At 44.9% G+C, this 27,783-nt stretch overlaps 1 protein-coding gene across 1 annotated transcript in view; it reads left to right on the forward strand.

The window, feature by feature from the left end:
- Positions 1-27,783, forward strand: part of SIPA1L1 (signal induced proliferation associated 1 like 1) — a 363,817-nt gene that overhangs the window by 242,999 nt on the left and 93,035 nt on the right. Inside the window, exons 8-9 of the mRNA XM_029058544.1 lie at positions 5,632-5,762; positions 16,224-16,412. Coding sequence (XP_028914377.1) covers positions 5,632-5,762; positions 16,224-16,412 — 320 coding nt within the window. The remainder of the gene's footprint in view (positions 1-5,631; positions 5,763-16,223; positions 16,413-27,783) is intronic.

Below are 27,783 nucleotides of genomic sequence, written 5' to 3' on the forward strand. Positions count from 1 at the left end.
TGCTAGTGATTGTGAGTGGCTCTGAAGAGCGCTCTAGATTGTAAACTCAGGTAGTCAGGGAATGTATTTGTTATACTGTACTCTCCCAAGATTTTGGTAAAGTGCTCTGCCTGCAGTAAGTGCTCAGTAAATACCACTGACTGACTGATTGATTGATGAAAACTCTGCATATAACATCGCTCTATACTAGAAACTCATCTCTAGACTGTAACTCATTCTACGCAGGAAACATACCTGTTAATTCTGTTGTATCTCCCAAGCGCTTAATACAGTGTGCTGCACATAGTAAGCGCTCAGTACTTTGACTGATTGATGGCAGTTCCCCAAATAGCATCACTCTGGACTGTAAGATCATCTCTAGAGGCTAAGCTGGCTATAGGCAGGGAACGTATCTACTAATTCTGTTGTATTGCACTCTCCCAGGCACATAGTACAGTCCTCTGTCCAGAGTAAGCGCTCATTGGATACCATGGATTGATCGATCGATCACTCACCGCCCCCCAACGTTAACCAAATCCATAGTAGTCGATTTTCACAACCTGTAGGGTCACGTTTGGTCAGAATTTGCATTTTCTCTAGGTCCTCCTCCTTTCAAGGATTATATTGCAATTTCGATGAACGCCCATTAATCCGGCTCTGTTGTCCTCCCCCATCTCAGTCCAGTGCTCTGCCCATAGTAAGCACTCAATAAATACTATTGATTGATTGATTGATTGAGGGTTAACAAGCTGCATTAAGGGATAGTAATTTAAACCTAATAGAGGCAATTACTTTATTTTAGTAGCACTGACTGTATCAAGGAGACTACTAAAGTCAGTTAGCAGTCAATGGGGATGAAGACTGTGAACCCCATATGGGACAGGGACTAATGTCCAACCCGATTTTCTTGGCTCCACCCCAGCGCTTAGTACAGTGTCTAAGAAGCGCTTCACAGATACTACAGTCATTATCATTAGCACGGGGTGAAGTTGCTAATGATGTGTTGAGGTTGAGGTGGCTCAGTGGAGTGGGATTGTTGCAGATTTGCATTTGATCATGCAGCATGGCTTAGTGGAAAGAGCACGGGCTTGGGAGTCAGAGGACGTGGCTTCTAATCACGGCTCTGCCAGTTGTCTGCTGTGTGACCTTGAGCAAGTCACTTCACTTCTCTGTGCCTCAGTTACCACATCGGTAAAATGGGGATTAAAAGTGTAAGCCCTGCCGATTACCCTGTATCTACCCCAGCACTTAGAACAGTGCTTGACGCATAATAAGCATTTAACAAATACCATTACCATTATTATTATTATTCTCTCAGGGAGGCTTTGTTTGCTGTGAGGAAATCCCTTCTGTTTTTTTGTTTTGGTTTTTATGGTATTTGTTAAGCGCTTACTATGTGCCAGGCACTGTACTAAGAGAAGCAGCGTGGCTCAGTGGAAAGAGCCCGGGCTTGGGAGCCAGAGGTCATGGGTTCTAATCCCAGCTCCACCACTTGTCAGCTGTGTGACTTTGGGCAAGTCACTTAATTTCTCTAAGCCTCAGTTACCTCATCTGTAAAATATGGGGATCAAGACTGTGAGCCCCATGTGGGACAACCTGATCACCTTCTATCCCCCCAGCGCTTAGAACAGTGCTTTGCACATAGTAAGCGCTTAACAAATGCCATCATTATTATTATTATTACTAAGCATTGGGGTGGACAAAAGTTAATCAGATGGGACACAGTCCCTGTCCCATAAGGCTCACAGTCTTCAACCCCATTTTACAGATGAGGGAACCGAGGCCCAGGGAAGTCAAGTGATTTGATGAAGGTCACACAGTAGACAGGTGGTGGAGTCATGATTAGAACCCAGCTCCTTCTGACTCCTAGGCCCGGCCTCTATCTAGTAGGCCACGCTGCTTCCGTTCTTACATCTAGTGAGTGAGGAAGCAAGTCCAGTGACCCAGTTCACTGACCTATTGATAATACAAAGCATCAAGTCAGAACCAATAATACTCTTAACTATTTTAGGAGCACACTGACCGGTAATTTACCGCAATCGGTTTGAAGAATTTTGCAGGAAACTCTGATTTTCTACAGGATAAATTTAAAACCACATTTCAGCAGCACAGAGTAGGCTTTTTTTTACATCCCGCGTCTAAAGTCTGGAATGTGTACAGAGGACCAAACGAGAGGCAGTGGTTTTAATTGCCACGGAAGGTTGTTGGATGGATATAATGGTGGAAAAGTTGCTGAAAAACTGGGGTGGGCATGTGAGAGGAGTGATGGAGTCTCGACGTTGAAACGGGCCCGTAATAACCCGGTTCAAAAGACAGTCTCAAAACTTTCTGAGTCATCCAATCTGGTGACCGAAAGGGAAAGGTCAGCCAGTCAATCGTACTTATTGAGCAGAGCCCTGTACTAAACGCTTGGGAGAGTACAATATGATAATCTAACAGACACATTCCCTGCCCACAACCAGCTGGATTTGAACCTCTGGTTGTAAAAACTTAAGTTTTACGGTCTAGAGGGGGAGACAGATGTGAATATAAATCAAGAAATGACAGATATGTATAGATAAGTGCTGTGGGCCTGGGAGGGGGGATGAATTAAAGGGAGCAGGTCAGGGCTATGCAGAAGGGAGTGGAAGAAAAAGAAAAGAGGCCTTAGGGAAGGCTGTTTGGAATAATAAGGCTTTGAAGGATGGGGAGAGCAATTGTATGTCGGCCCTGAAGAGGGAGGGCGTTCCTCTAAGAGGCAAATTTAAAATGGAACAGATTGTGGCCTAGTGGATAGAGCCCAGGCCTGGGTGTCAGAGGACCTGGGTTCTAATCCCGGCTCCACCACTCACCTGTTATGGGACCTCGTGCACGTCTATTCACTTCTCAGTTCCCTCCTCTGTGAAATGGGGATTCAGTACCTGTTCCCCCTCCTAGTTAGATTGTGATCCCGATGTGGGCCCTGATGATCTTGTTTCTAACCCCAGCCCTCAATACAGTGCTTGGCACATCATGAGTGCTTAACAAATGTTATTGTTATCATCATTATCAGAGAAGCAGCGTGGCCTAGGGATAGAGCCCGGGCCTGGGAGTCAGAAAGTCCTGGCTTCTCACCCCTGGCCCACCCCTTGCCTGTGGTGTGATGTTGGGCAAGTAACTTCACTTCTCTGGGCCTCAGTTACCTCATCTGTAAAATGGGAAGTGAGACTGTGAGCTCCACGTGGGACAGGGACTCTGTCCCATTTGATTAGCTCGTATCTACTCCAGCGCTTAATACAGTGCCTGGCACATAATAAGCGTTTAACAAATTCCGTTAAAAAAAAAGAAAAAAACAGAGACAGTGTCCAACCTGATTAGGTTATGTCTACTCCAGCGGTTAGTACAGTGCCAGGCACATAGTAAGCACAGAACAAATGTCATACAAAAAGAAATATTCACCTTCTAGGAGGCAGGGGCTTAGTACAGTGCTTTGCACACAGTCAGTGCTCAATAATTATGTCTGAATGAAAGGGTCTGAGACTAAATGACCTTTTGAGATCCTTTTTTGGGGGAGGTTCCTGATTCTGTGGCTCCGTTTAGCTTTATTGGGAGATTGTGGAAGGCCCCCAAATCCTTGCCTCACATTTTTACCCATAGGCAGCAGTGACCTTAGAATTAATGGTGTCAAATTCTCCGTTCTTTAAATTCAGTTTAGGCAAATAACGATCTACAAAAGAAGAACCCCGGATGGGTATGATTAACTGGCTCATTTCCTCACTTTAGAAAGCAATCTGTTGTCTCGGGGCAAGTAATTTTAATTGTACTGAATAGCCATTTCCTCAACTGCAAAATAGGAATCTTATTCTCCGCCTACTGTATTTGCTTCAGGGGGTTGTTACAGTATTCATCAGGAAGTATATTAAAGTACTAAGAGAAGGATTTAATTTAAATATATAAAGCAGTATCACTGTGGCATACCAAGGAAACAATATGCCCAGGATTTATTAAGGGTTTGGTACTCATTTATTTAACAAACATAGTCTGAATTTTTTAACATGTGGGAAAAATAAACTCTCAGAATAGCAGGAGTATTAACAAAAACCTTTGAAAATCTGGTAATTCCCAGATTAATTTCCATGTTGGCTCACTGACTTTTGCCATCTTTCTGTCTGGTTTTTTGATTTTTTTTAATTTTAAGGAACGTGTAACAGCTCAACTCTTTGGAAAGAAAAATGGGGTTTTTTTAACCCATATACCTGATATGAAATGATTTAATCGTTTTATAAAAATGATGTTCCTTTTTTGTAATCCCTTTTGTAGTTTTGAATTTTACTGTATCTCTTGGGAGGTGTTGTCCTCGGTTCATTGTGTTTTAGTCAGTGAAGAGACAAAATTCTTCTTCCCCCTCTAGACCGTCAGCTCATTATGGACTGGGAATTCTGTTGTATCATCTTCTCCCAAGCGTTTATTACAGTGCTCTGCACATAGTAAGCATTAACTAAATACCATTGATTGATTGATTGATTCCCTGAGGGCCTTGCTTCCTCTGCTGTCAGGAGGTAACGACACAATTTCCAGATTCTCTTTTGTGAAATAAATCACTGATAAAACGCTTTCCACATAATTACAGTTTAAAAATGAAAATCCATATTACACCCAGCTCTTCTGCCTCCAAATCTAAACTGAAATGTTCCTGTTTTGAAAACTCACATTGTTTGAACTGTAAATTTACTTTGCGATATATACATATATATGTGTGTGTATATATATATATATATATATATACAAATATTTGAATTTCCTTTTTTAATTGTGCTCCGTTATTTCGTGTCATGTTCCTCGTCTACTAGATCATGACACTCTAAGTGTTTCCAGCATATCTGTATTCTTGCCTTCCGTAGATAGATGGGCAAGTGTCCATAGAGAAATGGCAAGCACTGTGCTATGAGGAAGAATACAGGCATATGGACAGGACATAAACTCGCTGATGTACTAATGATAATAATAATAATGATTGCGGTATTTTTTATGTGCCATGCCAGGCATTGTATTAAGCACTAGGGCAATAATAGCGGTACTTGTTAAGCGCTTAATGTGTAGTAACAAGGTCCCATATGGGACTCACATTCTAAGTAGGAGGGAGAACAGGGTTTGAATCCCCATTCTGCAGTTGTGGGAATTGAGGCACAGAAAAGTGAAGGGACCGGCCCTAGGTCACTCAGCCGACAAGAGGAGGAGCCAGAATTAGAACCCACATCCTCTGACTCCTAGGCCGTTGCCCTTTCCTAAGCCATTTTGAGCCTAGTCGAGCCTGTGGCCCTTTTCAGAATTCGAATTAGGCCGTGCGTCCGACTCAGGCGATGATATTCAAAGCACAACTTTCACAGTTCTCTTCCATCCGTTCGGAAGACGGTATTTCTTCTGGATGGCCAGTCCACAGATAATATTTGTTCTACAAGTTTGCAAGAGTTTTCACTACATCACCTCGACCATGGTCTCAAAGGAAGATCCATTTGGCTGAGCGAACCTTCGAGTTGGCATGGCCGGTTGAGGACTGTGGGCTTTCGCTCAGTGTGTTTTGGGGCAGGGTGGGGTTTATGAAGAGAATTTTTCCCTGTCGTCTTAAATCTCGAACAGAGCGTGCCGTCGGTGAAAGTTCCGTGGTTTGTAAAATGCTTCTTTGTCTTGCTTAAGAACACTGGAACTATTTTGGAGCAGATGAGAACCTCGGCCCTGTAGCCGTGAGCATCCGAAGAGAAAAACCCGAGGAAATGAAAGAAAATGGGCCGCCTCACAACTATCGGATAATTTTCAGAACTAGTGAGGTAAGCTGAGGAGCACGGTAAGGATGGGGCTCTGAAAGAAACCCGAAAGAAATGGAAACCCTTTTACCGGTTGCATTTCTCTGCAGGAGACCAAAGGTGCATTTTATCTGTGTTGGCTACGTTGGCTTGTTGTTAACTGATTTTCTAATGCACTCAGTTCTGCAACAATAATAATCCTAATTAATAATCACGGTACTTGAATGCTTACTGCGGGCCAAGCACTGTTCTAAACTCTCCCACCAGAGTGTAAGCTCACTGTGAACAGGGAACGTGTCTGTCAACTCTGTGATATTGTACTCTCTGACGCTCTCTATGCACAGTAAGCCCTCATTAAATAATAATAGTAATTGTTAAGCGTTTACTATGTGCCAAGCACTGTTCTAAGTGCTTGGGTAGATACAAGTTAATCAGGTTGTCCCACGTGGGCCTCACAGTCTTAATTCCCATTTTACAGATGAGGTGACTGAGGCACAGATAAATTAAGGACTTGCCTTAAGTCACATAGCTGATAAGTGGCGGAGTTGGAATTAGAACCTGCATCCTCTGACTCTCAAGTCCGGCTCTTTCCACTAAGCCATGCTGCTTCTCTATAAATAGGATTAATTGCTTGATCGGAGATGCCTATAATATAATCAGCTTGGTTATACTCCCTGTCCAACCCGGGGCTCACTGTGTAAGTAGGAAGGAATAGGATTTAATCTCTGTTTTACAGATGAGGAAACTGAGGCGCAGAGAATGAAGGGACTTGCCTAAGGTCACACAGAAGATCCATGGTTAGAACCCAGGTCCTCTGACTTCAGGGCCCAGGCTCTATCCACTAGACCATACTGCTTCCATGTTTCCACTCTAGGTTTTGGGTAGCATGTAGTCCCTAAGCACGTTTTGGGCAGGGAACACGCCTTCCCACTCCCCCAAGCGCTTCCTACAGTGCTCTGCACCCAGTAAGGGCTCAATAAATACCGTCGATGATGCTGCTGACAGAATTAGGGATTGTTTTTCTCACAGGCCTCATCTGTTGGCTACAGAGCGGCGCAGTGTCTGAATCAATCAATAAATCAGTGGTATTTATTGAGATTTATCTGTGTGCAGAGCGCTGTACTAAGTGTCTGGGAGAGCAGCAGCAGAAACTGGATGAGTCTTACCACACAGATTTTCCTGAGCATAGGCTTCTGCATTCACTTATTCAGTCATATTTATTGAGCACTAACCGTCGTGCAAAGCATGTACTAAGTGCTTGGGAGAGGGCAATATGAGGATAAACACGCTCACCTTCCACAACAAGCTCAATACCATTCCTCCCCTCAGTGGAGGAGAACACTGAGTGTGCGTTGAACTTGTTCTAGTCTGGCTGTTGGGGAGTAGACTGAGCGGCCCAGCCAACCCAGCAATACTTGACTGGGCAGATGAGATCACTGAAATTCCCCGGTCCTCTCCTTTCCCAAACAGAGGGTGGAGGTTGGGATGCGTTGGAATGCATCCACTAATTTCCATTATTTTGTACCCTCCAACACGCTTAGAAGAGTAGCATGGCCTCCTGGAAAGAGCCCGGGCCTGGGAGTCAGAGGTCATGGGTTCTAATCCCGGCTCTGCCAAGTGTCTACTATGTTACCCTGGGCAAGTCACTTCACTTCCTTGGGCCTCAGTTACCTCATCTGTAAAATGGGGATCAAGACCGTGAGTCCCACAATGGACAGGGACTGTGACCACCCTGATTACCTTGTATCTGCTCCAGTGCTTAGAACAGTGGTTGGCACATAGTAAGCGCTTAACAAATACCACAAGTATTATTATTACCTTACACACAGTAAGCACTCAAGAAATACCATCGATCTCTCTAGAATGTAAGCTCGTGGTGGGGAGGGAGTGTACCTACTCTGTTGTAGCGTTCTCTCCCCAGTGCTTAGCACAGCGGTCTGCACACAGTAAGCACTCAATAAATACGACCGACTGATCGAAGACAGAGCACGTGACATGTTTGTGTTCTCCTTTTGCTTTTCCCTGGGTGTTCTCCGCCCCTTACGCCATTTACGTTCTCTGATGATCTCAGTGGCTTCTTCAGTGAGGCTCGTAGGGCCCACTCTAGTGTGATCTCTCTGTTCCTCTCAACCTCACACTATGAGCTCTTACTTCCAGTCTTTTTCATTCATTCAATAGTATTTATTGAGCGCTTACTATGTGCAGAGCACTGTACTAAGCGCTTGGAATGTACAAATCGGTAACAGGTAGAGACAGTCCCTGCCCTTTGACGGGCTTACTGTCTAATCGGGGGAGACAGACAGACAAGAACAATAGCAATAAATAGAATCAAGGGGATGAACATCTCATTAACAAAATAAATAGGGTAATGAAAATATATACAGTTGAGCGGACGAGTACAGAGCTGAGGGGATGGGAAGGGAGAGGGGGAGGAGCAGAGGGAAAGGGGGGAAGAGAGGGCTTAGCTGAGGAGAGGTGAAGGGGGGGTAGAGGGGGAGCAGAGGGAGCACAGGGAAACGGGGAGCTCAGTCAGGGAAGGCCTCTTGGAGGAGGTGAGCTTTAAGTAGGATTTTGAAGAGGGGAAGAGAATTAGCTTGGCGGAGGTAAAGAGGGAGGGCATTCCAGGACCACGGGAGGATGTGGCCCAGGGGTCGACGGTGGGATTCATGAAGCCAATTCCTCCAGTGCCCTGGGCATCCAAAAAGAAAATCACTTAAGGAGGGCAGGATGAGTACCGCATGCAGAGAAGCAGCGTGGCCCAGTGGCTAGAGCCTGGGAGTCAGAAGGACCTGGGTTCTAATCCTGGCTCCACCACTTCATCCATTCAGTTATATTTAACGAACGCTTACCGTGTGCAAAGCACTGTACTAAGAGCTTGAGCTCCCATTTGGCTGCTCCGTGACCTTGGGCAAGTCACTTCACTTTTCTGGGCCTCAGTTCCCTCACCTGCAGTAATAATAATAATGATGGCATTTGTTAGGCACTTACCACATGTGCCAAGCACTGTTTTAAGCACTGGGGGAGATACAAGGTAATCAGGTTATCCCACATGGGGCTCACAGTCTTCATCCCTGTTTTACACATGAGGGAATTGAGGCACAGTAAAGTTAAATGGCTTGCCCAAGGTCACGCAGCAGACAAGTGGCAGAACCGGGATTAGAACCCACACCCTCTGACACGCAAGCTTGGGCTCTTTCACTAAGCCACACTGCTTCTCTGGGGATTAAACGTGTGAGCCCTTTGGGACAGGGACTGTGTCCAAACTGATGACCTTATATAATAATAATAGTGGCATTTGTTAAGCGCTACTATGTGCAAAGCACTGTTCTAAGCTCGGGGTGGGGGTGGGGATACAAGGTGATCAGGTTGTCCCACGTGGGGCTCATAGTCCTGATCCCCCGTTTTACAGATGAGGGAACTGAGGCACAGGGAAGTTGTGACTTACCCAAAGTTACACAGCTGACAAGTGGCAGAGCCAGTATTCGAACCCATGATCTCTGACCCCCAAACCCATGCTCTTTCCACTGAGCCACGCTGCTTCCCTAATCCACCCTAGCCCTTAGTACGGTGCTTTGCATCTGGTAAGCACTTGATAAGCCCTTAACAATTACTGTGAAATAAATAAAATAATGATTTCATTCATTTAAAGAAAGAAAAGGGGGGAATCAGTCAGCCCATCAATGGTATTTATTCAGTGCTTACTATGTGCAGAGCACTGTACTAAAAGGCTTGGGCAAGTACAATTCAAAGAGAAAGAGCAGACACATTGCCGGCCCGAAACAAACTTACAGCCCAGAGGAAGAGTTTACAGAATTTACGGATTCTGACATATAAATTACATACCCACGGAAGAAAAGGAAGGGGTGAACTTGGGGGCGCTTTGCTCATTTGGAATCATTAGATTTCATAGGGAGGGTCACCGTCAATCCCGACGGTTCATAAAATCAGTAGGCGGCTCAAGCTTCGTGTTATCGAAATCAAAATTATTTATCGAGCCCTTACTTTGTGCAGAGCACTGTACTAAGCGCGTGGGAGAAGACAGTCGAACAGAGTCAGATGACATGTTTCCACCCCACAACGAGCTTACATTCTAGAGATAACACAAAAATGTTTGGGGAAGTTAACAACCATCTTCAGAGGAGCCAGAGTATAAAACTTGAAGAAAATGAATATAGAGAAGTTGGCTTGCATGCTGAGAAATTCTAAAATCAGATTCGGCCCAGCAAGGTCTCTGTACGTGCATATATGTTTACCTCTCTAAATAGGACTATGATAAAGATAGTCTTCACCATCGTCATGGTGTTTGTTAAGCTCTTACTATGTGTCAAGCACTGTTCTGAGCACTGGGGAAGGTGCAAGATAATTAGATAGGACCCAATCCCTGTCCTACACAGAGCTCACAGTCTAAGCGGGTGGGAGAAGAGGTATGAAATCCCCATTTTCCAGATGAGGCATCTGAGGCCCAGAAAAGTGAAGCGACTTGCCTAAGGTCGCAAAGCCGACAAGCGACAGAGTCAGGTCCTTCTGACTCCCTGATGTTGATCTAGCCAATAGTCCATGCTGCTTCCTGATATCTTAAATATCCTGCAAGATTGAATTATTTGACCTTCGGGGTAAGAGCATTTTGACTAGCCAGACGGCCAGTCGATCACTGGTGTTTACTGAGCACTTACTCTGGGCCGAGCACTGTACTAAGAGCTTGGGTGAGTCCCATCTAAACAGAGTTGGTGGAACCATTCCCTTCTCACGACAGGCTTTACCGGTCGTGGGAAGGCTCACCACAGAGACAGCCAAATGGGCAACGCAGGTTGTGGTTTCATCTGGAAACCTAAACGCTACCATCGGGAAACATAAATGCCGAAGGGAGGATTGGCCAAGTCCAGATACTAAGTCCAGAAAAAGCTAGAGCACATGACTGGGGGAGCTTCATCGAGCAAGCTCATGTCTGGAAAGTCTTTTTAGTGAGTTGGTTTGAACAGCTGCCTCTTTTACTGTTTCTTATCAGGCAGTGGGAATAAGAAGCGAATTCTTCTTTTTCTCCCTGCAAGGCTTCAGGAGGGCTTTAATCTTATCTCTACAGTTGCTGTTTTCTTTGCCTCATAGAGCTTTTCTCCCTTCAGAGTTTTGTACTTGTGAATTCTTGTGCTCAATGCATTGTTTGTTCTCCTCTCTGCCCTCCCCTCCCTCTCTGTGCCCACAAACTGAAATGTTCCCTCTGATTTTGCTTCTTGGATACATTTTAAGCCTCTTTTGGTGTGGCGGGCATGGAGTTCAGTTGTGGTGCATCGCCCCCAAGGAACTTTTGGGTCTGCACATTATTTTTAGAATTTAGGTTTTAGAATTCCTCTTGTTTAAGCCAAACCCAGGACAGCCGCAGACACGGGTCTTGCTTTTCACAGTCTCCTGAGCAAATTGCAGACCATGAAGAGGGGCTCGTTTTTTGGAGCTTTGTGTTTGCCAAATCAGCAGCGAGCTGCCTTGGGAAAAGAAGAAAGACCGTTTCTGGCAATGGGAAACTAAAATTTCTGATAGTTAAGGACTTCCTACTACTAGTAAAATAGGGTGTTATCACCAAAGAGGCAGATACTCTCACTTCTCTGTGCCTCAGTTACCTCATCTGTAAAATGGGAATTAAGACTGTGAGCCCCACGCGGGACAACCTGATTCCTCTGTGTCTACCCCAGTGCTTAGAACAGTGCTCTGCACGTAGTAAGCGCTTAACAAATACCAACATTATTATTATTATACTCAGCATTATTGCCAAGAAGAATGAGAAGCAGCACAGCCTTAGAGATAGATCACAGGTCTGGGAGTCAGAAGTATCTGGATTCTAATGCCAACCTCACTGCTTGTCTGCTGAGTGAACTTGGGCAAGTCTCTTTGATGGGCCTCAGTTCCCTCATCTGTCAAATGGGGATAAAGGCTGTGAGATCCATGTGGTATTCATTCATTCATTCATGAAATCATTCAATCATATTTGCTGAGTGCCCACTGTGTGCAGAGCACTCTACTAAACGACTAGAAAGTACAATTCAGCAATAAAGACGACATTCCCTGCCCACAACGGGCTTACAGTCTAGAAGGGGGGAGATCGACCTCAAAACAAGCGCATCTACCCCAGTGCCTAGTACAGTGCTTGGCACAGAGTAAGTGCTTAACAAATACCATAAAAATACAACAAGAAAACATTGGAAAGCAGCTACTTCTTTGTATGTAATAATAGTAATTATGGTTCTTGTGAGAAGCAGCGTGGCTCAGTGGAAAGAGCAGGGGCTTTGGAGCCAGAGGTCATGGGTTCGAATCCCAGCTCTGCCACTTGTCAGCTGTGTGACTGTGGGCAAGTCACTTAACTTCTCTGCGCCTCAGTTACCTCATCTGTAAAATGGGGATTAAGACTGTGAGCCCCACGTGGGACAACCTGATTCCCCTGTGTCTACCCCAGCGCTTAGAACAGTGCTCTGCACATAGTAAGCGCTTAACAAATACCAACATTATTATGAACTCTCCTAAGCGCTGGGCTAGTTGTAAAATAATCTATTTGGACATAGTCCCTATCCCACATGGGGTTTGCAGTCTAAGTTGGAAGAAGAAAAATTTTATACCCTTTTACAAAAATTTTATCCCCTTTTACAGGGGAGGAAACGGAGGCACAGAGAAGGTAAGTGACTTGTCCAAGGTCACACTGCAGAGAAGATCTTAGGTAGAAACTGCATGCTAGACTTGAATTCTGTCCCTCAGTTCCTGAAGTGTTTATTTATTCAATCGTATTTATTGAGTGCTTACTGTGTGCAGAGCACTGTACTAAGCGTTTAGCCAGTGAGTGAGATTCAGAATGTCTAAGAGACACATATTACCTAAGTCCTCCCCCACCACCATATTTTCTGGCTCAACTGTTGATATTTGATTTTCTCACTCAAAAGCTGCGATTTTTTTGCTCTTGATTTTAATTTTAAGAAAAACTAACCGAGACATCGATGAGCCTTTTGAGAAAATTATTAGTACATCAGTGGGTTAATGGCATTTATTGCCTGCTTCCTGTGTGCAGAACACCATTCTAAGCACTTGGGAAAGTATAGTAAAGTTGATAGACCTGGTCCTGGCCCACAGGGAGCTTACGATTGGTCAAACAACGGGCCGTGCAGGTGGATGTGTAAAAAAGCGGGTCACTGTCTTCATTACCCTGGGATTAGGTCGTGGGTTCTAATTCCGGTTCTGCCACTTGTCAGCTCTGTGACTTTGGGCAAGGCACTTAACTTCTCTCTGCCGCAGTTACCTCATCAGGAAAATGGGGATTAACACTGTGAACCCCATGGAGGACAACCTGATAACCTTGTATCCCCCCCCCAGGATTTAGAACAGTGCTTGGCACATAGTAAACGCTTAACACAAACCATTATTATTATTACCCTGTATACTTCATGTTTAGTAAAAGAACTGCTGCCATTCCGCTTCCACACACTATACCAATTAAAATTCCAGGCTGAGGATTCAAAATGGAGGGTATACTCGGGGTCTGGAGCCCTATCCTCATGGAATGTGTCACTATGTAAAAGGAAGAACAAGAAGCAGCATGACCTAGTGGATCGAGCCCAGGCCTGGGAGTGAGAAGGACCTGAGTTCTAATCCCACTTGTCCGCTGTGTGACCTTAGGCAAGTCACTTCACTTCTATGGGCCTCAGTTCCCTCATCCATCAAATGGGGATGAAGATTGGGAGTCCCATGTGTTACAGGGACTGTGTCCAACCCGATTCACTGGTATCTACCCCAGTTCTCAGTACGGTGCCTGGCACATAGTAAGCGTGTAACAAATACCATGGAAAAAAAAGAATGCAGTCCTTCCGTTATTCTCCTTGCAAATGGATTGTCTCCTTTGGCCACTAAATGGTATAAAGTTGTGTCCCCTCTACAGAGATGGTGAATACATGTGGATTGATGAGGCCCTCATGTAAACTGGCATATTGATGTTTTCTTTTAATAATGATGGTATTTGTTAAGCACTTACTATGTACCAAGCACTGTTCTAAGCACTGGGATAGATACAAGGTCATCAGGTTGTCCCCCGTAGGGCTCACAGTCTTCATCCCCATTTTACAGATGAGGGAACTGAGGCACAGAGAAGTTAAGCGACTTACCCAAAGTCACACAGCCGATATGCAGGGGGGTCGGGATTAGAGCCCACGACCTCTGACTCCGGGCTCTATCTTTTCCAAGTTTACTGTCCTTTCTCTCCATAGTCCCAGCCACTTTGGCCTATCGTGGTAGCTGGGGATTGAGATTCCATTAGGGTTAATGCTTGAGGACCATCAGCTGAGCTCAAACTGACCATTCGTCAGCAGGAAATCATCTGTGTCTCCCTTCTTGCTGAAATGCACATTCCACCAGAAGGGAAAGAGCTTTCAGGCAAAGGAGAACCAGGGTAAGGGATTGATATTTCAGGACTCTGCCGCTTCTCTAATTAAAACTCAGTGACTTAGCTCTGGCCCCGGCTTCGTTTGGGTGTGTGTGATAAGACAGATTTTCTCTTTCAAGTAACTAACTGCCCTCCGTGAAGTGAAAAGTTCTCCTCCTTCCCCCCACTCCTCCTCCCCCCACCACTTTTCTTGGCAAATAAATCACACTGAAATGTCTGCTCTGTTTACCTTCCAATTTATTTTTTGGCTCCGCACATCTCAGGAATCTTTTTCCTTTCGGCCTCCCAGCTATCAAACCTTTATGTGTGTGCGTTTATATATGTGTGTGGGTGTGTTTGTGTATGCATTATACATGTACACACATGCATGTATAGGTACATGTATGTATATATATCATAGAATATGCATGTGGGCCGGGAATGTGTCTATTGTCCTCTCCCAAGCGCTTAGTAAAGTGCTCTGCACACAGTAAGTACTCAAATACCACCGGATGGATGAATCTATGCATATACACACATATATGTGTGCATATGTGTGTGTATATATGTTAAGTAGACGTGCATAATCTCTCTATGTACATGTACACCCATATAAGTATATGTATGTGAATGCATAGATGTATATTACAGATAATATAAACACATGCACGTTTCATATTTATCCAAACAATCCTTAGGCAGATGAAGCAACATTACTTCCCGAGCACCAACTAAGCTCTTGGGAGAGGACAATCCAATAGAGTTCATAGGCACATTCTCTGCCCACAAGGAGCTGACCACGCCGTGACCCACAGGCCCAGTTGGGCGTCGATGAGTGGGAAAACAAAGTCAGTGAAGAGTTAATCCCGGGGGGTCGTGAGCAGACACGAGGGGGTGGGGGAGGAAACACAAATCACCTGAAAACCAGATAAGCCCAAGGCAGCAAAGCAGTAGAGTTGCTGAGCTCTTTTTGGTTGGGCCCATAAACCAACACGTCATTTGTTGAGCTTTTGTCTTCTTCCTAGCGCTCTGTCCTCTCCCAAGTGCTTGGTACAGTGACCCGCGCCCTGTAAGTGCTCAATAAATACAGCTGATTGATTGATTTAGGTCTTCCAGCTCTGCCCTGGGTGTTATCCTGGGGGATTCATTATTTTACAAGTCTGTATCTTCATCAACATGGATATCTGGACCCCAACCAGGTTTGGCCTTCCTCCAACCACACCTGGCTTTAGGGACACTGGATTAGTCAGGTTCCTCTTCATCCCATTTTAGTGATCTGCCTTTTTAAAAGAGATGGTTTTCCACTTCGGACCCCGTGTCTATTTTTACCCACCAGCATTCTCCTCAGTCGAACAGGGGTATTTTTTGAGGGCTCGCTGTGTGCCGAGCACTGTTCTAAGCACTTGGGAGAGTACAGAGCAGCAGAGTTGGTGGTCACACGCCCTGCCCACAGTCAACCAACCAATCGTGGTTATTGAGTGCTATCTTGTGCCGAACAGTGAACGAAGCACTTGGAAAGTACGGTGAAGTTGGTAGACACGTCTCCTGCCCACCATCCATCAGTCGATGGTATTTATTGAGCGCTTACTGCATGCAGAGCACTAGACTGTGAACTTGGGAGGGTACAGTACAACAGAGCGGGTGGATGAGTTCCAATCAATCGATGGTATTTATTGAGCGCTCACTACGTGCAGAGCACTGAACGAAGCACTTGGGAAAGTACAGCGCAACAGATTTGGTGGACACGTTCCCTGCCCTCTGTCAATCACTTGCATTTATTAAGGATTTACTATGTACTGAGAGCTTAGGCCAGTACAACAGAAAATAGTTGGTAGACATGTTCCCTGCCCACAGCTTAACAAATCCCATTAAAAATAAAAGTGGTCCTTCACTGCATCTCTAGCTGTGAGCTCGTCTCCCGATTGTGAGCTCGTTGTGAGTAGGGAATGCGTCTGTTTATTGGGTTGCTCGCCCCAATGCGTACGACAGTGCTCTGCACACAGGGAGCAGTCGATAAATACGACTGAATGGATGAGTCCCTCGGAAAGGCAGGTCCGCAAGCAGTATTTCATGCCTCCGCCTCTTGTGTCTTGTAGCTCTTGACCTTAAGGGGGGCAGTGCTCGAAGATGCAATCCCGTCCACCGCGAAGCACTGCTCAGCTCGAGGCCTGCCTCTCAAGGAAGTATTGGAGCACGTCATCCCGGAGCTGAACGTCCAGTGTTTGAGGTTGGCCTTCAACACTCCCAAGGTCACCGAGCAGCTCATGAAACTAGACGAGCAAGGGGTGAGTCTGCGTTTCGGGAATCCCTCCCTTGTATTTAGCGGGCGTCCCGTCCCCCCCCCCCCCCCCCCCCCCCGAGCCTGATATCGTGTTGCGAATAATAATAATAATAAGCAGCATGGCTCAAGGGAAGGAGCCCGGGCTTGCGAGTCAGAGCACATGGATTCTAATCCCGGCTCCGCCACTTGTCAGCTGGGTGACTTGGGGCAAGTCACTTAACTTCCCTGTGCCTCAGTTATCTTATCTGAAAAATGGTGATTAAGCCTGTGAGCCCCACATGGGACAATGTGATTACCTTGTGTTCCCCCAGCGCTTAGAGCAGTGCTTGGCACACAGTATGTGCTTATAATGATAATTAATAATGATGGCATTTGTTACATGCCAATAATAATCGTGAGACTGGTGTTTGTTACGCGCTTGCTGTGTGCCAATAATAATCACCGTAATGATGGTGTTCGTTAAGCGCTTGCTATGTGCCCATAATAATCATGATAATGATGGTATTTATTACGTGCTTGCTATTTGCCGATAATAATCACAATAATGGTGGTGTTGGTTACGCGCTTGCTAGGTGCCAATAATAATCACGATAATGATGGTATTTGTCACACGCTCACTATGTACCAATGATAATCATAAGAATGATATTTGTAAAGCGCTTACTGTGTGCCAGGCACTGTACTAAGCAAGCTGGTTGTGGGCAGGGAATGTGTCTGTTATTATATTGTACTCTCCCAAGCGCTTAAGGGCCGAGGACACGGTAAGCGCTCAGTATATACAATTGAATGAATGAATGAATGAATGAGTAGGGTAATCGAGTTGGACCCAGGCCCCGTCCCACATGGGCTTCACAGTCTTCATCCCTATTTTACAGATGAGGGAACTGAGTCCGTGTTCTATCCACTGGACCATGCTGCTTCCCAGAGGTCAGAGTCCTGAAGCGCTTAGTACAGTTCTCTGCAGGCAGTAAGCGCTCAATAAATACCATTGAATAAATACAACTGAATGAATGAAGGAAGGAAACATTTCTGCTAGGCCATAAGCTCATTACGGGCAGGGCATGTGTCTAGCAACTCTGGTATATTGTGCTATTTTACTCCCCCAGCACTTACTACAGTGCTCTGCTCTCGTTAAGCTCTCCATAAATACCATCGATGGATTGATTCGGCCCATCTGGCTAATTCCACGTTATCCGTCAGTCTCCTGGAACAACCTTGCAGATTGAGTGTTATTTCCCCTCGTGTGTCACGGTATGTGTGACCTAATTGTTAGCCAACAACCCCCAACGTTTTTTTTTTTTAATAGTATTTGTTAAAGCGTTTACTGTGCCAGGCACTGTACTCGACACTGGGATAATCACGAGGTACTGAGGTTGGACATAGTCCGTTCCCTACATGGGACCCCTGGTCTTCCTCCCCATATTACAGGTGAGGTAATTGAGGCACAGAAAAGTTAAATGACTTGCCCAGGCTCACCAGCAGACCGGATGCAAACTGGGATTAGACTCGAGGTCCTTTTTTGTTTTTTGGGTTTGTTTTTTTTTTACGGTATTTGTTTAGCATTTACTATGTGCTAAGCACCAAGGTTGATACAAGTACCTCAGCTTGGGCATAATCCATGTCCCTCATGAGGCTCACCGTCTTCATCCCCATTTTACAGATGAGGTCACTGAGGCACAGAGAAGTGAAATGACTTGCCCAGGGTCACACAGCAGAATGTGGTGGAGCCAAGTGTAGAACCCAGGTCTTTCTGATTTTCAGTCCTGTGCTTTTTCCACTGGGCCATGCTGCTTCTCAGCACGATTGGAGATTGTAGCAGCTTCCCAAATGGAAAGATTTGAATCTCTCTTCTTCTCCCTCTCCCCAGCTCATTATAACAATAATAATACTAATAATAATGTTGGTATTTGTTAAGCGCCTACTATGTGCAGAGCACTGTTCTAAGCGCTGGGGTAGATACAGGGTAATCGGGTTGTCTCACGAGGCTCACGGTCTTAATCCCCATTTTACAGATGAGGGAGCTGAGGCCCAGAGAAGTGAAGTGGCTTGCCCACAGTCAGCTGATAAGTGGCAGAGCTGGGATTCGAACCCATGACCATCATCCAACGGAAGGGCTAATAAACCAGAAGATGGCCAAAAGGCAGGGAACAGAAGAGCCGGGGAGAGGAGTGAAAGGGGCTGGGCAAATCCTCATTCACTCAATCGTATTTATTGAGCACTTATTGGGTGCAGAGCACTGTCCTAAGCGCTTGGGCGAGTACATTGTAACAGTAAGCAGACACAATCCCTTCCCACTGTGAGCTCACAGTCTTGTGTAATATAATCAGACCCTGACTAATCACGAGTTTGCCGCTCGGGTCCTGATCTTTTTATGGGGGGTTTTATGGGGGGTTTTTTTTGTAATTTCATTGACAGGTATTTTCTGTGCCAACCGCAGATTGGCTTGAAGGAAGAAGGGCGGGGCACCTGCTGCTTTTAGACAAGCAGCTTGTCTGCTCCCTCAAATGCCACTGCTTCCCCAGACCTGTGGAGTTTGGCTTCCTTTGCTCATTCGATTATATTTATTGAGCGCTTACTGTGTGCAGAGCACTGTACTAGGCGCTTGGGAACGTACAATTCAACAATAAACAGACACATTCCCTGCCCACGACGAGCTTAGAATCTAGAGGCCGGGAGACAGACATTAATGGAAATAAGTAAATGACAGAGGTGGGGCTGGGAGGGGGGATGAACAAAGGGAGCAAGTCAGAGTGATACTGAGAGGAGTGGGAAAAGATGAAACGAAGGCTTAGTCAGGGAAAGGGCTCTTGGAGAAGATGGGCCTTCAGTAAGGCTTAGAAGAGGGAGAGAGTCTGTCGGAGTTGAGGAGGGAGGGCGTTCCAGGCCAGAGGTAGGACATGGGCAAGGGGTCAGCAGTGAAACAAGCAAGACCGAGGCACAGTGAGAAGATTAGCACTAGTGGAGCGGAGCGTGCGGACTGGGAGATGGGGAAGGAGAAAGGGGAGGTGAGGTAGGAGGGGACAAGGGGATGGAGAGTTTTAAAGCCAATGGTGAGGAGTTTTTGTTTGATGTGGAGCTGGATGGGCGACCACTGCAGTTTCATGCCTCAGTTGGCTCGACACTGGGGCACCGCTGCCTCCCGAGGGGTGGTCCGGGCCCCCAACCTGGCCTCTCCAGGACTGGGGAGTAGTAATGTCCCAGGTGGTGACAGAAGCTTCCTGGAACCTCGAAGGGGAGAAGAAAATGGCAATCTTGGGAACCGATGCCAGAGGTTGGCGTGATCGGCCGAGTAGCCTGCAGACTACTGACTTCTCGGCGAACTGCTCCTTATGACAGTCCTAATCTAGGATAATCTAATCTAATCGAATCTAGGCTTCCTTTCTCCTTTTTTTTTTTAATGGTATTGGTTAAGCGCCTCCTAATTGCCAGCCACTATACTAAGTGCTGAGAGAGGTACTAAGCCCTGAGGGAGGCAACATGATGCGGTGGATCGAGCAGGGGCCTGAGGGTCAGAAGGTCATGGGATCTAAATCTCGGCTCTGCCGCTTGTCTGCTCTGGGCCTTGGGCAAGTCACTTCACTTCTCTATGCCTCAGTTACCTCATCTGTAAAATAGGGATTAAGACTGCGAGCCCTATGTATGTAAGACAGGGACTGTGTCCAACCCTATTTGCTTGTATCCACCCCAGCGCTTAGTACACTGTCCGCCACATAGTGAATGCTTGTCAAATACAATTATATACCTGTATATATATAAGTAATGCATAATGCATAATAATATATACATACTATATATACATAAACTAATCAGGTTGCACAGAGTCCCTGTCCTGCATGGGGCTCACAATCTTAATCCCCTTTTTATAGATGAACTGAGGCCCAGAGGTACCGAGAAGTTAAATGATTTGCCCAAGGTCACCCAGCCAAAGAGTGGCAGAGCCAGATTTAGAACCCAGGTCCTTCTGACGCCCAGACCCGGGCTCTAGCCACTAGGCCACACCACCTGTTTGTAATGGGTTGAGATCGGTTAAAGCCACCTATAAAGTAGTGTGTGGAAAGTTCTGTGGGTGGAAAATCGGTCCTTTGTTTCCTGTGGAAGGGTTGCACTAAGAAATTTGGGTGTTCAGATTACCGTCATTTGACCATCTTTTTATTATCCTCTCTATGGGGATCTTAGGTTTATTATTTGGGGAATCTGGATATCTGAAAGAAGGTGTTTATATGGAATTTCAAATGTTTGTTTTTTTTAAAAGAAGGAGTATCTAGCCACTCATTGAGTGCATTGTGCTGGTCAAATTGGCATCTCTGTCTATCCATGCCAGTAATTGAATTTTGGATAATTAGAAAATCTAGCACAAACACAATGAACTGAGAGAGGTTTTGCTTATCTTTAGTCAAAATAGCATGTTAACCATTATTTAATGAGCACCTATAAGATACAGAACGCTATATCAGATTTAAATTGCCAAATCTCTCACTACCTGTTTCCCCTTGCCGACCCAGACATACTCATGGTATCTGTTTAAGGGCTGTTCCACAGTTCTTTTCTCACACGGGGCTCCCCCGGCAATCCCCATTTCACCAATAAGGTCACTGAGGGACAGAGATGTGAAGTGACTTGACCAGAGTCACAAAGCAGACAAGTGGCAGAGCCGGGGTTAGAACTCGGGTCCTTCTGTCTCCCAGACCTATGCTTTATCCACTAGGCCATGCTTCATCTTCAACAGGAGCACCGGCCCTATTGATTGAGATAGCAGAGTTCCTTCCAACTCTTTAGTAAAGATGAGCTGTATACATCGAAGGTTCCGTGGGGGGAGGAGATCCAAAATAATAGTAATAATTGCGGTATTTGTTAAGCACTTAGTATGTGCCAAGCACTGTGCTAAACGCTGGAGTAGATAGAGGATCACAAGGTCCCACATGGAGCTCACACTTCTCTTAGAATAGGAGGGAAAGCAGGAATTGATTCCCCATTTTACAGTTGGGAGAACTGAGGCCCAGAGAAGTGAAGTGACTTGCCTAAGGTCACCCAGCAGGCAAGTGGAGGAATCAGGATTAGAACCCAGGTCCTCTGACTCCCAGGCCTTTCTACTAGGCCACACTGCTTTCCCAGAAGGGATAGTAGGCTGCTGAATAGCTCAGTTTTACACACCCATTCATCTTTATTAACACAGAAATGGAACATAACAACTGAAAATAAAACTGTCAGTGGCATTAAACTTTTATACTGCTGCAATCTGATGGAATACTTTTGATTTCATTTAAACAAATTGTCTATTTCCTGCGAGAGAAAAGTGTTCTTTAATATTTTCCTGTGCTTTCCTTATTTTGAGAAGAGCATAATTTTATAATATGTATATTATGCTTTCCTTATTTTAAGTAGAGATTAATTTCATAAATATGTGTATATATAATATAAATAATATATATTTATACATAAAATGCTAGTGACCTAAAACTAACTGGGCTGAGTTTTTCTCTTCTTTGCCACGGAAAGAAATGTGTCATGACCAGATAGCCTAAGTTCAGGCAATCAACTGTAAGAGACAAAGTCCAAAGTCCAAATATGTCCAAAAAATGTCTGTATCAGCACCTGTTTTAAAACATGCAGCGGAAGCATAATATAGAGTCCTTATTCTCTGGTTATTATAATCATCCACTACATCTTCTTGGAAAGTCAAATGACATGACTTCATTAAACGTTTATTCTTATAAGGCAAATGACCACTAACTCCAATATACTTAATTTACAACCATTTATTTGACTCTTCACTTTTCCCTGCCCCACTCCTCACTTCATTCCATTTTCCCATACCTCCCACTCTTCTTTCCTTCTCTTCTCCTCTTTTATCTTTCTTCCTTCTCTCCCTCTCACACTGCTCCCACTTTCTTCCTTACCTCTCACTCCTTTTTTAAGGTATTTAAGTACCTAGTTTGTTCCAGGTTGGTACTAAATGCTAGGTTGGTGCAAGATAATCAGGTTGAACATAACCCCTGTCCTACCTAGGAGCTCACAGTCTTAATCCTCATTTTATAGGTGAGGGAACTGAGTCACAGAGAGGTCAAGCGACTCGCCCAAGGTCACACAGCCAACAAGTCGGAAGCAGCATGGTCTAATGGAAGGAGCACGGGCCTGGGAGTCAGAAGACCTGGGTCCTAATCCAAACTCCACCGCTTACCGCTGTGTGACTTGGGGCAAGTCACTTAAGTCCTCTGTGCCTCAGTTCCCTCATCTGCAAAATGGAGATTCGATCCTACTTGCTCTGAGTGTCCCATGTGGGATCTGTTTGTCCTGTGTCTACCCCAGCATTTAGTACAGTGCTTGGCCTATAGTAAGCGCTTAACAAGCACCGCAATCATCATTATTATTTTTTTACAAGGGGCAGAGCCAGGTTTAGAAACCAGGCCCTTCTGACTCCTGGGCTGATGCCCCATCCTCTAAGACACGCTTCTTCTCCCTTCCCTTTTCCCTTCTTTCTCAATCCCTCTCTTTTCTCTCTCTCCATCCCTCTCTGTCACTTGTTCTCCTCACGGAGAAGAGATGAGCTTTGGCCTTTAAAGCTCAGTCATTTCCTCGGATGTGAGATGTGACTATGATGCCAGGGACTAGGGAACTGTCTCTTCAGAAAAGTTCATTAGTAATTTAGATTCATTTGGAGTATAATTTGTGTACCTTTGAAGGGATGGAATTTTAAGTGGTAAAACACTTCAAAAATGCACTCATTTGCACATGATTTCAAGTCATTTTGATGACAGAGTGCGGGTGTCTGTAGGTAACATGTTCTTTCTTAAAATTTCCAGTCGGCTTTGTGAAGGTTTAACAATGTAAACAACTGCATAGCAGAATATCTTAAGGGTCAGAGTTGATTAGGCCTCTTTCCAGTTCACACCATACTTTTTTAATGTGTTTTAGAGATCTTCAGAATCTTGTTCACACTTATTCAAAGCTACAAATGAAGCTTCCCTAGGGAAGAGAAAATACCATTGTGCTTGTTCATCTTTGCGCAGTAGACAGTTCCTTTCTTAAACAGATATTCTCTTCATTCTTTAAAAGAAAACGATTCTAAAATAAAAGACCATTGCCTTTGAAACTCACTAAAAGGAAGAAAATAGGGTAAAGCCTTTCGGGTTGACGTATAGTCATCATTCAAGATAGACCATTTTATCCTGTATTTGGAAGTTGAAATTCTCAATCATTGGTCACTAAACATTTAAGTCGATTTTTCAAGGGCTGATTTTAATCATGCAGATTGTGGGTTCATCTGGGTATTTTTGCCTTTGTTTCTCCCTTTTGCACTCTAACTTTCTGCTCCTTCACTGCTGATTAACATGCCCAATGAACAATGAGCAGGAATGGGGAGAACTGCATTATTTTTTATGGTGTTTGTTAAGCACTTACTATGTACCAAATACCATTCTAAGTGGTGGGATAGGTACAGGCTAATTAACTTTAACCTAATTAGAGTCCCATTCTAATTAGAATCCCTATCCCGGATGACGATCACAATCTACTTAGGTGGGAGAACAGGTATCCCCATTTTACAGTAGAGGAAACTGAGACCTAGAGAAGTGAAGTGACTTTCCCAAGGTCACACAGCAGACACGTGGCAGAGGTGGAATTAGAACCCAGCTCCTTCCGACTCCCAGGCCCGTGCTCTGTCGACTGGCTGTGCCGATTTGTAATCATCGTAGTAGAAATAGTAATAGAATCTACTAGCCCTTAATGTGCAGGGCCTTGTACAAAGCACTGGGGAAGAATTCCTTGGTGGGGATAAAATCATTGGGAAATGGTTTATAGAAGGTCATCGCAAACTCTGAGTTATTAATTTAGACTGTCAATTGGTTGTGGGCAAGGAACATATCTATTGATTCTGTTGTCCTCTCCCCAGTGCTCAGTATAGTGCTTGGCACCCAGTAAGCGCTCAATAAATACCATCGATGATAACAGAGTATGGCATCAAACTCCAGACCAATGTAGAGATTGGTGATGATGTCTAACTTCCTAGGTGATTGTGAATCTTAGGAACTGATGCTTTGAGCTTCTTGAACAAAAGCGAGCCTGTTGTTGGGTAGGGATTGTCTCTATCTGTTGCCAAATTTACTTTCCAAACAACGTACAGTAAGCGCTCAATAAATACGATTGGAGTGAATGAATGAAAAGCCCTAGAATGTAAGCTCATCATCTGGACTGTAAGCTCATTGTGCCCAGGGAATGTCACTGTTTTCTGTTGTATTGTTCTTTCCCAAGCGCTTAGTACAGTGCTCTGCACATAGTAAGTGCTCATTGAATACCATTAATTGATTGATTTATTGACTGTAAACCCCTTGTGGGCAGCGGAACGCGTCCACCAACTCCATTGCACTGTACTCTCCCAAGGGCTCAATAAATACCATTGATTGATTGTTCTGCCTTAGGCCATTTAGGAGTCGTATTTATCAATCTTATTTATTGAGCGCTTACTGTGTGCAGAGAACTGTACTAAGCGCTTAGGGAGGGCACAATACAGTGATAAACAGACACATTCCATGTCCACATCAAGCTCAAGAGAGATTGAGGCTGAGGACTAGACCAAATGACCTCTCGGGGTCGTGTTGAGCCAATAATCCATAATCATCAGATTGGGGATGTCCCCTAGGCATTTCAGGTGGCAGACAACTAATAGGGAGTTCGTGAGGGATGGAGATGGAAGGAGATCTTAAAAAGAACATGGAGAATTGGAGCTAGACTTTCACTTTGGGATGGGGAATGACTTGAGCAGAACAGATAAATATCGCCAAATTGAGCTAAAAGTTAACAATGGGCTCCCAAAGCCTGCCCCAAATATCTGGTTGGATAATAATAATAGTATTTGTTAAGCACTTACTATGTGCCAAGCACTATTCTAAGCACTGGGGTAAGTACAAGGTGATCAGGTTTTCCCACGTGGGGCTCATAGTCTTAATCCCCATTTTACAGATGAGGTAACTGAGACACAGAGAAGTGAAGTGACTTGCCAAAAGGCACCCAGCTGACAAGTGGCGGACTCGGGATTAGAACCCACGACCTCTGACTCCCAAGCCCTGGCTCTTTCCACTAAGCCACGCTGCTGTTGGAAGCAGTCTCCGTTCCACGTGAGGCTCACAAACCCCATTTTACAGAAGAGGTGCAGGGGCCCAGAGAAGTCAAATGACTTACCCAAGGTCTTGCAGCAGACACGTGGAGGAACCGGGATTAGAACCTGTGACCTTCTGACTCCCAGGCCCGGGCTCTATCCACCTAGCCATGTCCTCCCAAGGAAACAGGCCCATTCACCCCATGTAGGGGAATTGTGCCCAGCTTGCTTTACACAGACACCAACCCCGCCCTAGGGTGAATGAATTACAATAGCAGCTTCCTCCATCCCTCTGCCTCATCAAAGTTGCTTTTTGTCCTCCATGAATCGGCAAGAGGGTAGTTTGTTACCAAGCTCGGCTAAGAGACCCCGCTTGAACGAGTAACGTGAATGCCCAGATCCTTCCCTAATGTAACTGTGGGAAGAGGAAGACAGAATTCCAGTAGACATTGAAGATTCTTAATCCTAGCCGCACTGCGTGAGAGGATGTCATGATGATCGTGCCCCAGCCGTACTAGTGGAACGGTAGAGAACAGGGGTCACCCCAGCACACCTCAATTCGGAATTCTTCCGCCGCAGGGCACGTACATAAGGATTGAAAATAACTGTGGTATTTGTTTCCCATCTGAGAAGGTCAATTCGACCATTACTTTTCGTGGAGGTGGACGAATGGTTCCGAGTTTCATTATACTTACGTCTTCTTCAAAGTGTGTGTGGAATTCGGGGAACAACTTGGGGGAGAACAGAAAAGGAAACGGTGGCATTCAATAGTTGTGTAAAAAACTGATAAAGCATTGTGGTCGACTGGCTTTCTGAAGTCCCCATACCCCGCTTAGCGACCCCAGCCTTCAAATTCTGGAAAATTCCAAGGGGAGTTCCAGCCGAAGTAAAGTCTAGCATTCAGTTCAGCGAGCTGTCAAAATGAAGCCAAAAACCCCAGTAAAACCAGTTGGACGATGACTGTTTCTTATCACTCCTTGTCAAACCTCAGCTTTCTCATTAGACGGTTCAGTTTGGTTTCTGCCACGATGGGGGTTATTCAACTTTGTCACGCACCTCCTCCTCTTCCGGGGTTGGATAAAGCTGTGGTTTCACATCAGCTAAGTGTTTATTGTCCAGTTAAGTGTCAAAGCAGTGAGTTGGCAAAAACTATTAAGTTTAAAGCGACCCAGTTTTCCAGCCTCCCTGTTTTGCCTGAAATGCCTGCTTGCTCTGTGGAACTGTGTCTGAACTGTGCGATGATATTTCCGATTCCTCTCTCTTTCTGAGGCGTGGTTTTATTCATTTCCAAGATAAAGCGTTGTGATTTACACTTGTCCCCAGGGTTTAGTCATCCACCGAGGACTAGGTACAATACTTTTATTTGAGAAGTAGTCACTTTTCAGCTTACAGAGAACGTTTTCTCCAATAATATGAAAAGTTAATGGGCCTTCAGTCTGTCAATCAACAGATTTTTTTTCCTTGAGTGTCCCGTCAGCAGGAATAAATCATTGTTCGTCCGCTAGTTATGAGCGGGGGTGGTAGCTGTAAATAACAAACCCACATGGGTAGATAAATCAATAACAAGCAGTTAAACAGTTAAGTATATGAGATACTGAGATGGGCCCAATGCCAGGTGTAAAAGCAAGATAAATAAACTCATCTGGGGACTTCATATTAGAGGGACCTCTAAATAGGAAAAAAAATTCATAGCTTTGTTTAATACCTGTCAAGTACCCCAAGAAAAAATAATGTCCACACCCAAGTCATGAATATCAAAACTGCTTTTTGGACGATAAAACGGTCATATTTATCGAGCGTTTACTACAAGCGGAGGTCTGTACTTAAGCACTCGGGAGCGGACACTACAACAGAATTAGCCGACACGTTCCCGGCCCCTAAGGATAAAAGGATGTCTGGAGGATAAAATATAATTACTCTTTAGTGGTTGTTGTAGTCGTCGTCATAGTATTTATTAAGCACCAACTCTGCGCTAAGCCCTGGGAAAGTATACAGGGGTAAGAATTAGACACAGTCCCTGGCTCACTACCTAAGAATAAAGATGAGGAAATGGAATTAGTCAGTCAGTTGTATTTATCGAGCGCTTCCTGCATGCAGAGCATTGTACTGAACGCTTGGGAGAGTACACTATCCTGATATAACAGACACATTCCCTGCCCATGATGAGTTTACAGTTTAGAGGGGGAGACAGATATTAATATAGATAAATTCAATTACAGATGGGTATATAAGTGCTGGGCTGACCCCAGATTTAATTGCTCTTTAGTAATAGTGATCATAGTAA

The sequence above is a fragment of the Ornithorhynchus anatinus genome, chromosome 1 (genome assembly GCF_004115215.2).
Source record: "Ornithorhynchus anatinus isolate Pmale09 chromosome 1, mOrnAna1.pri.v4, whole genome shotgun sequence".
In the NCBI taxonomy this organism is placed as follows: Eukaryota; Metazoa; Chordata; class Mammalia; order Monotremata; family Ornithorhynchidae; genus Ornithorhynchus; species Ornithorhynchus anatinus.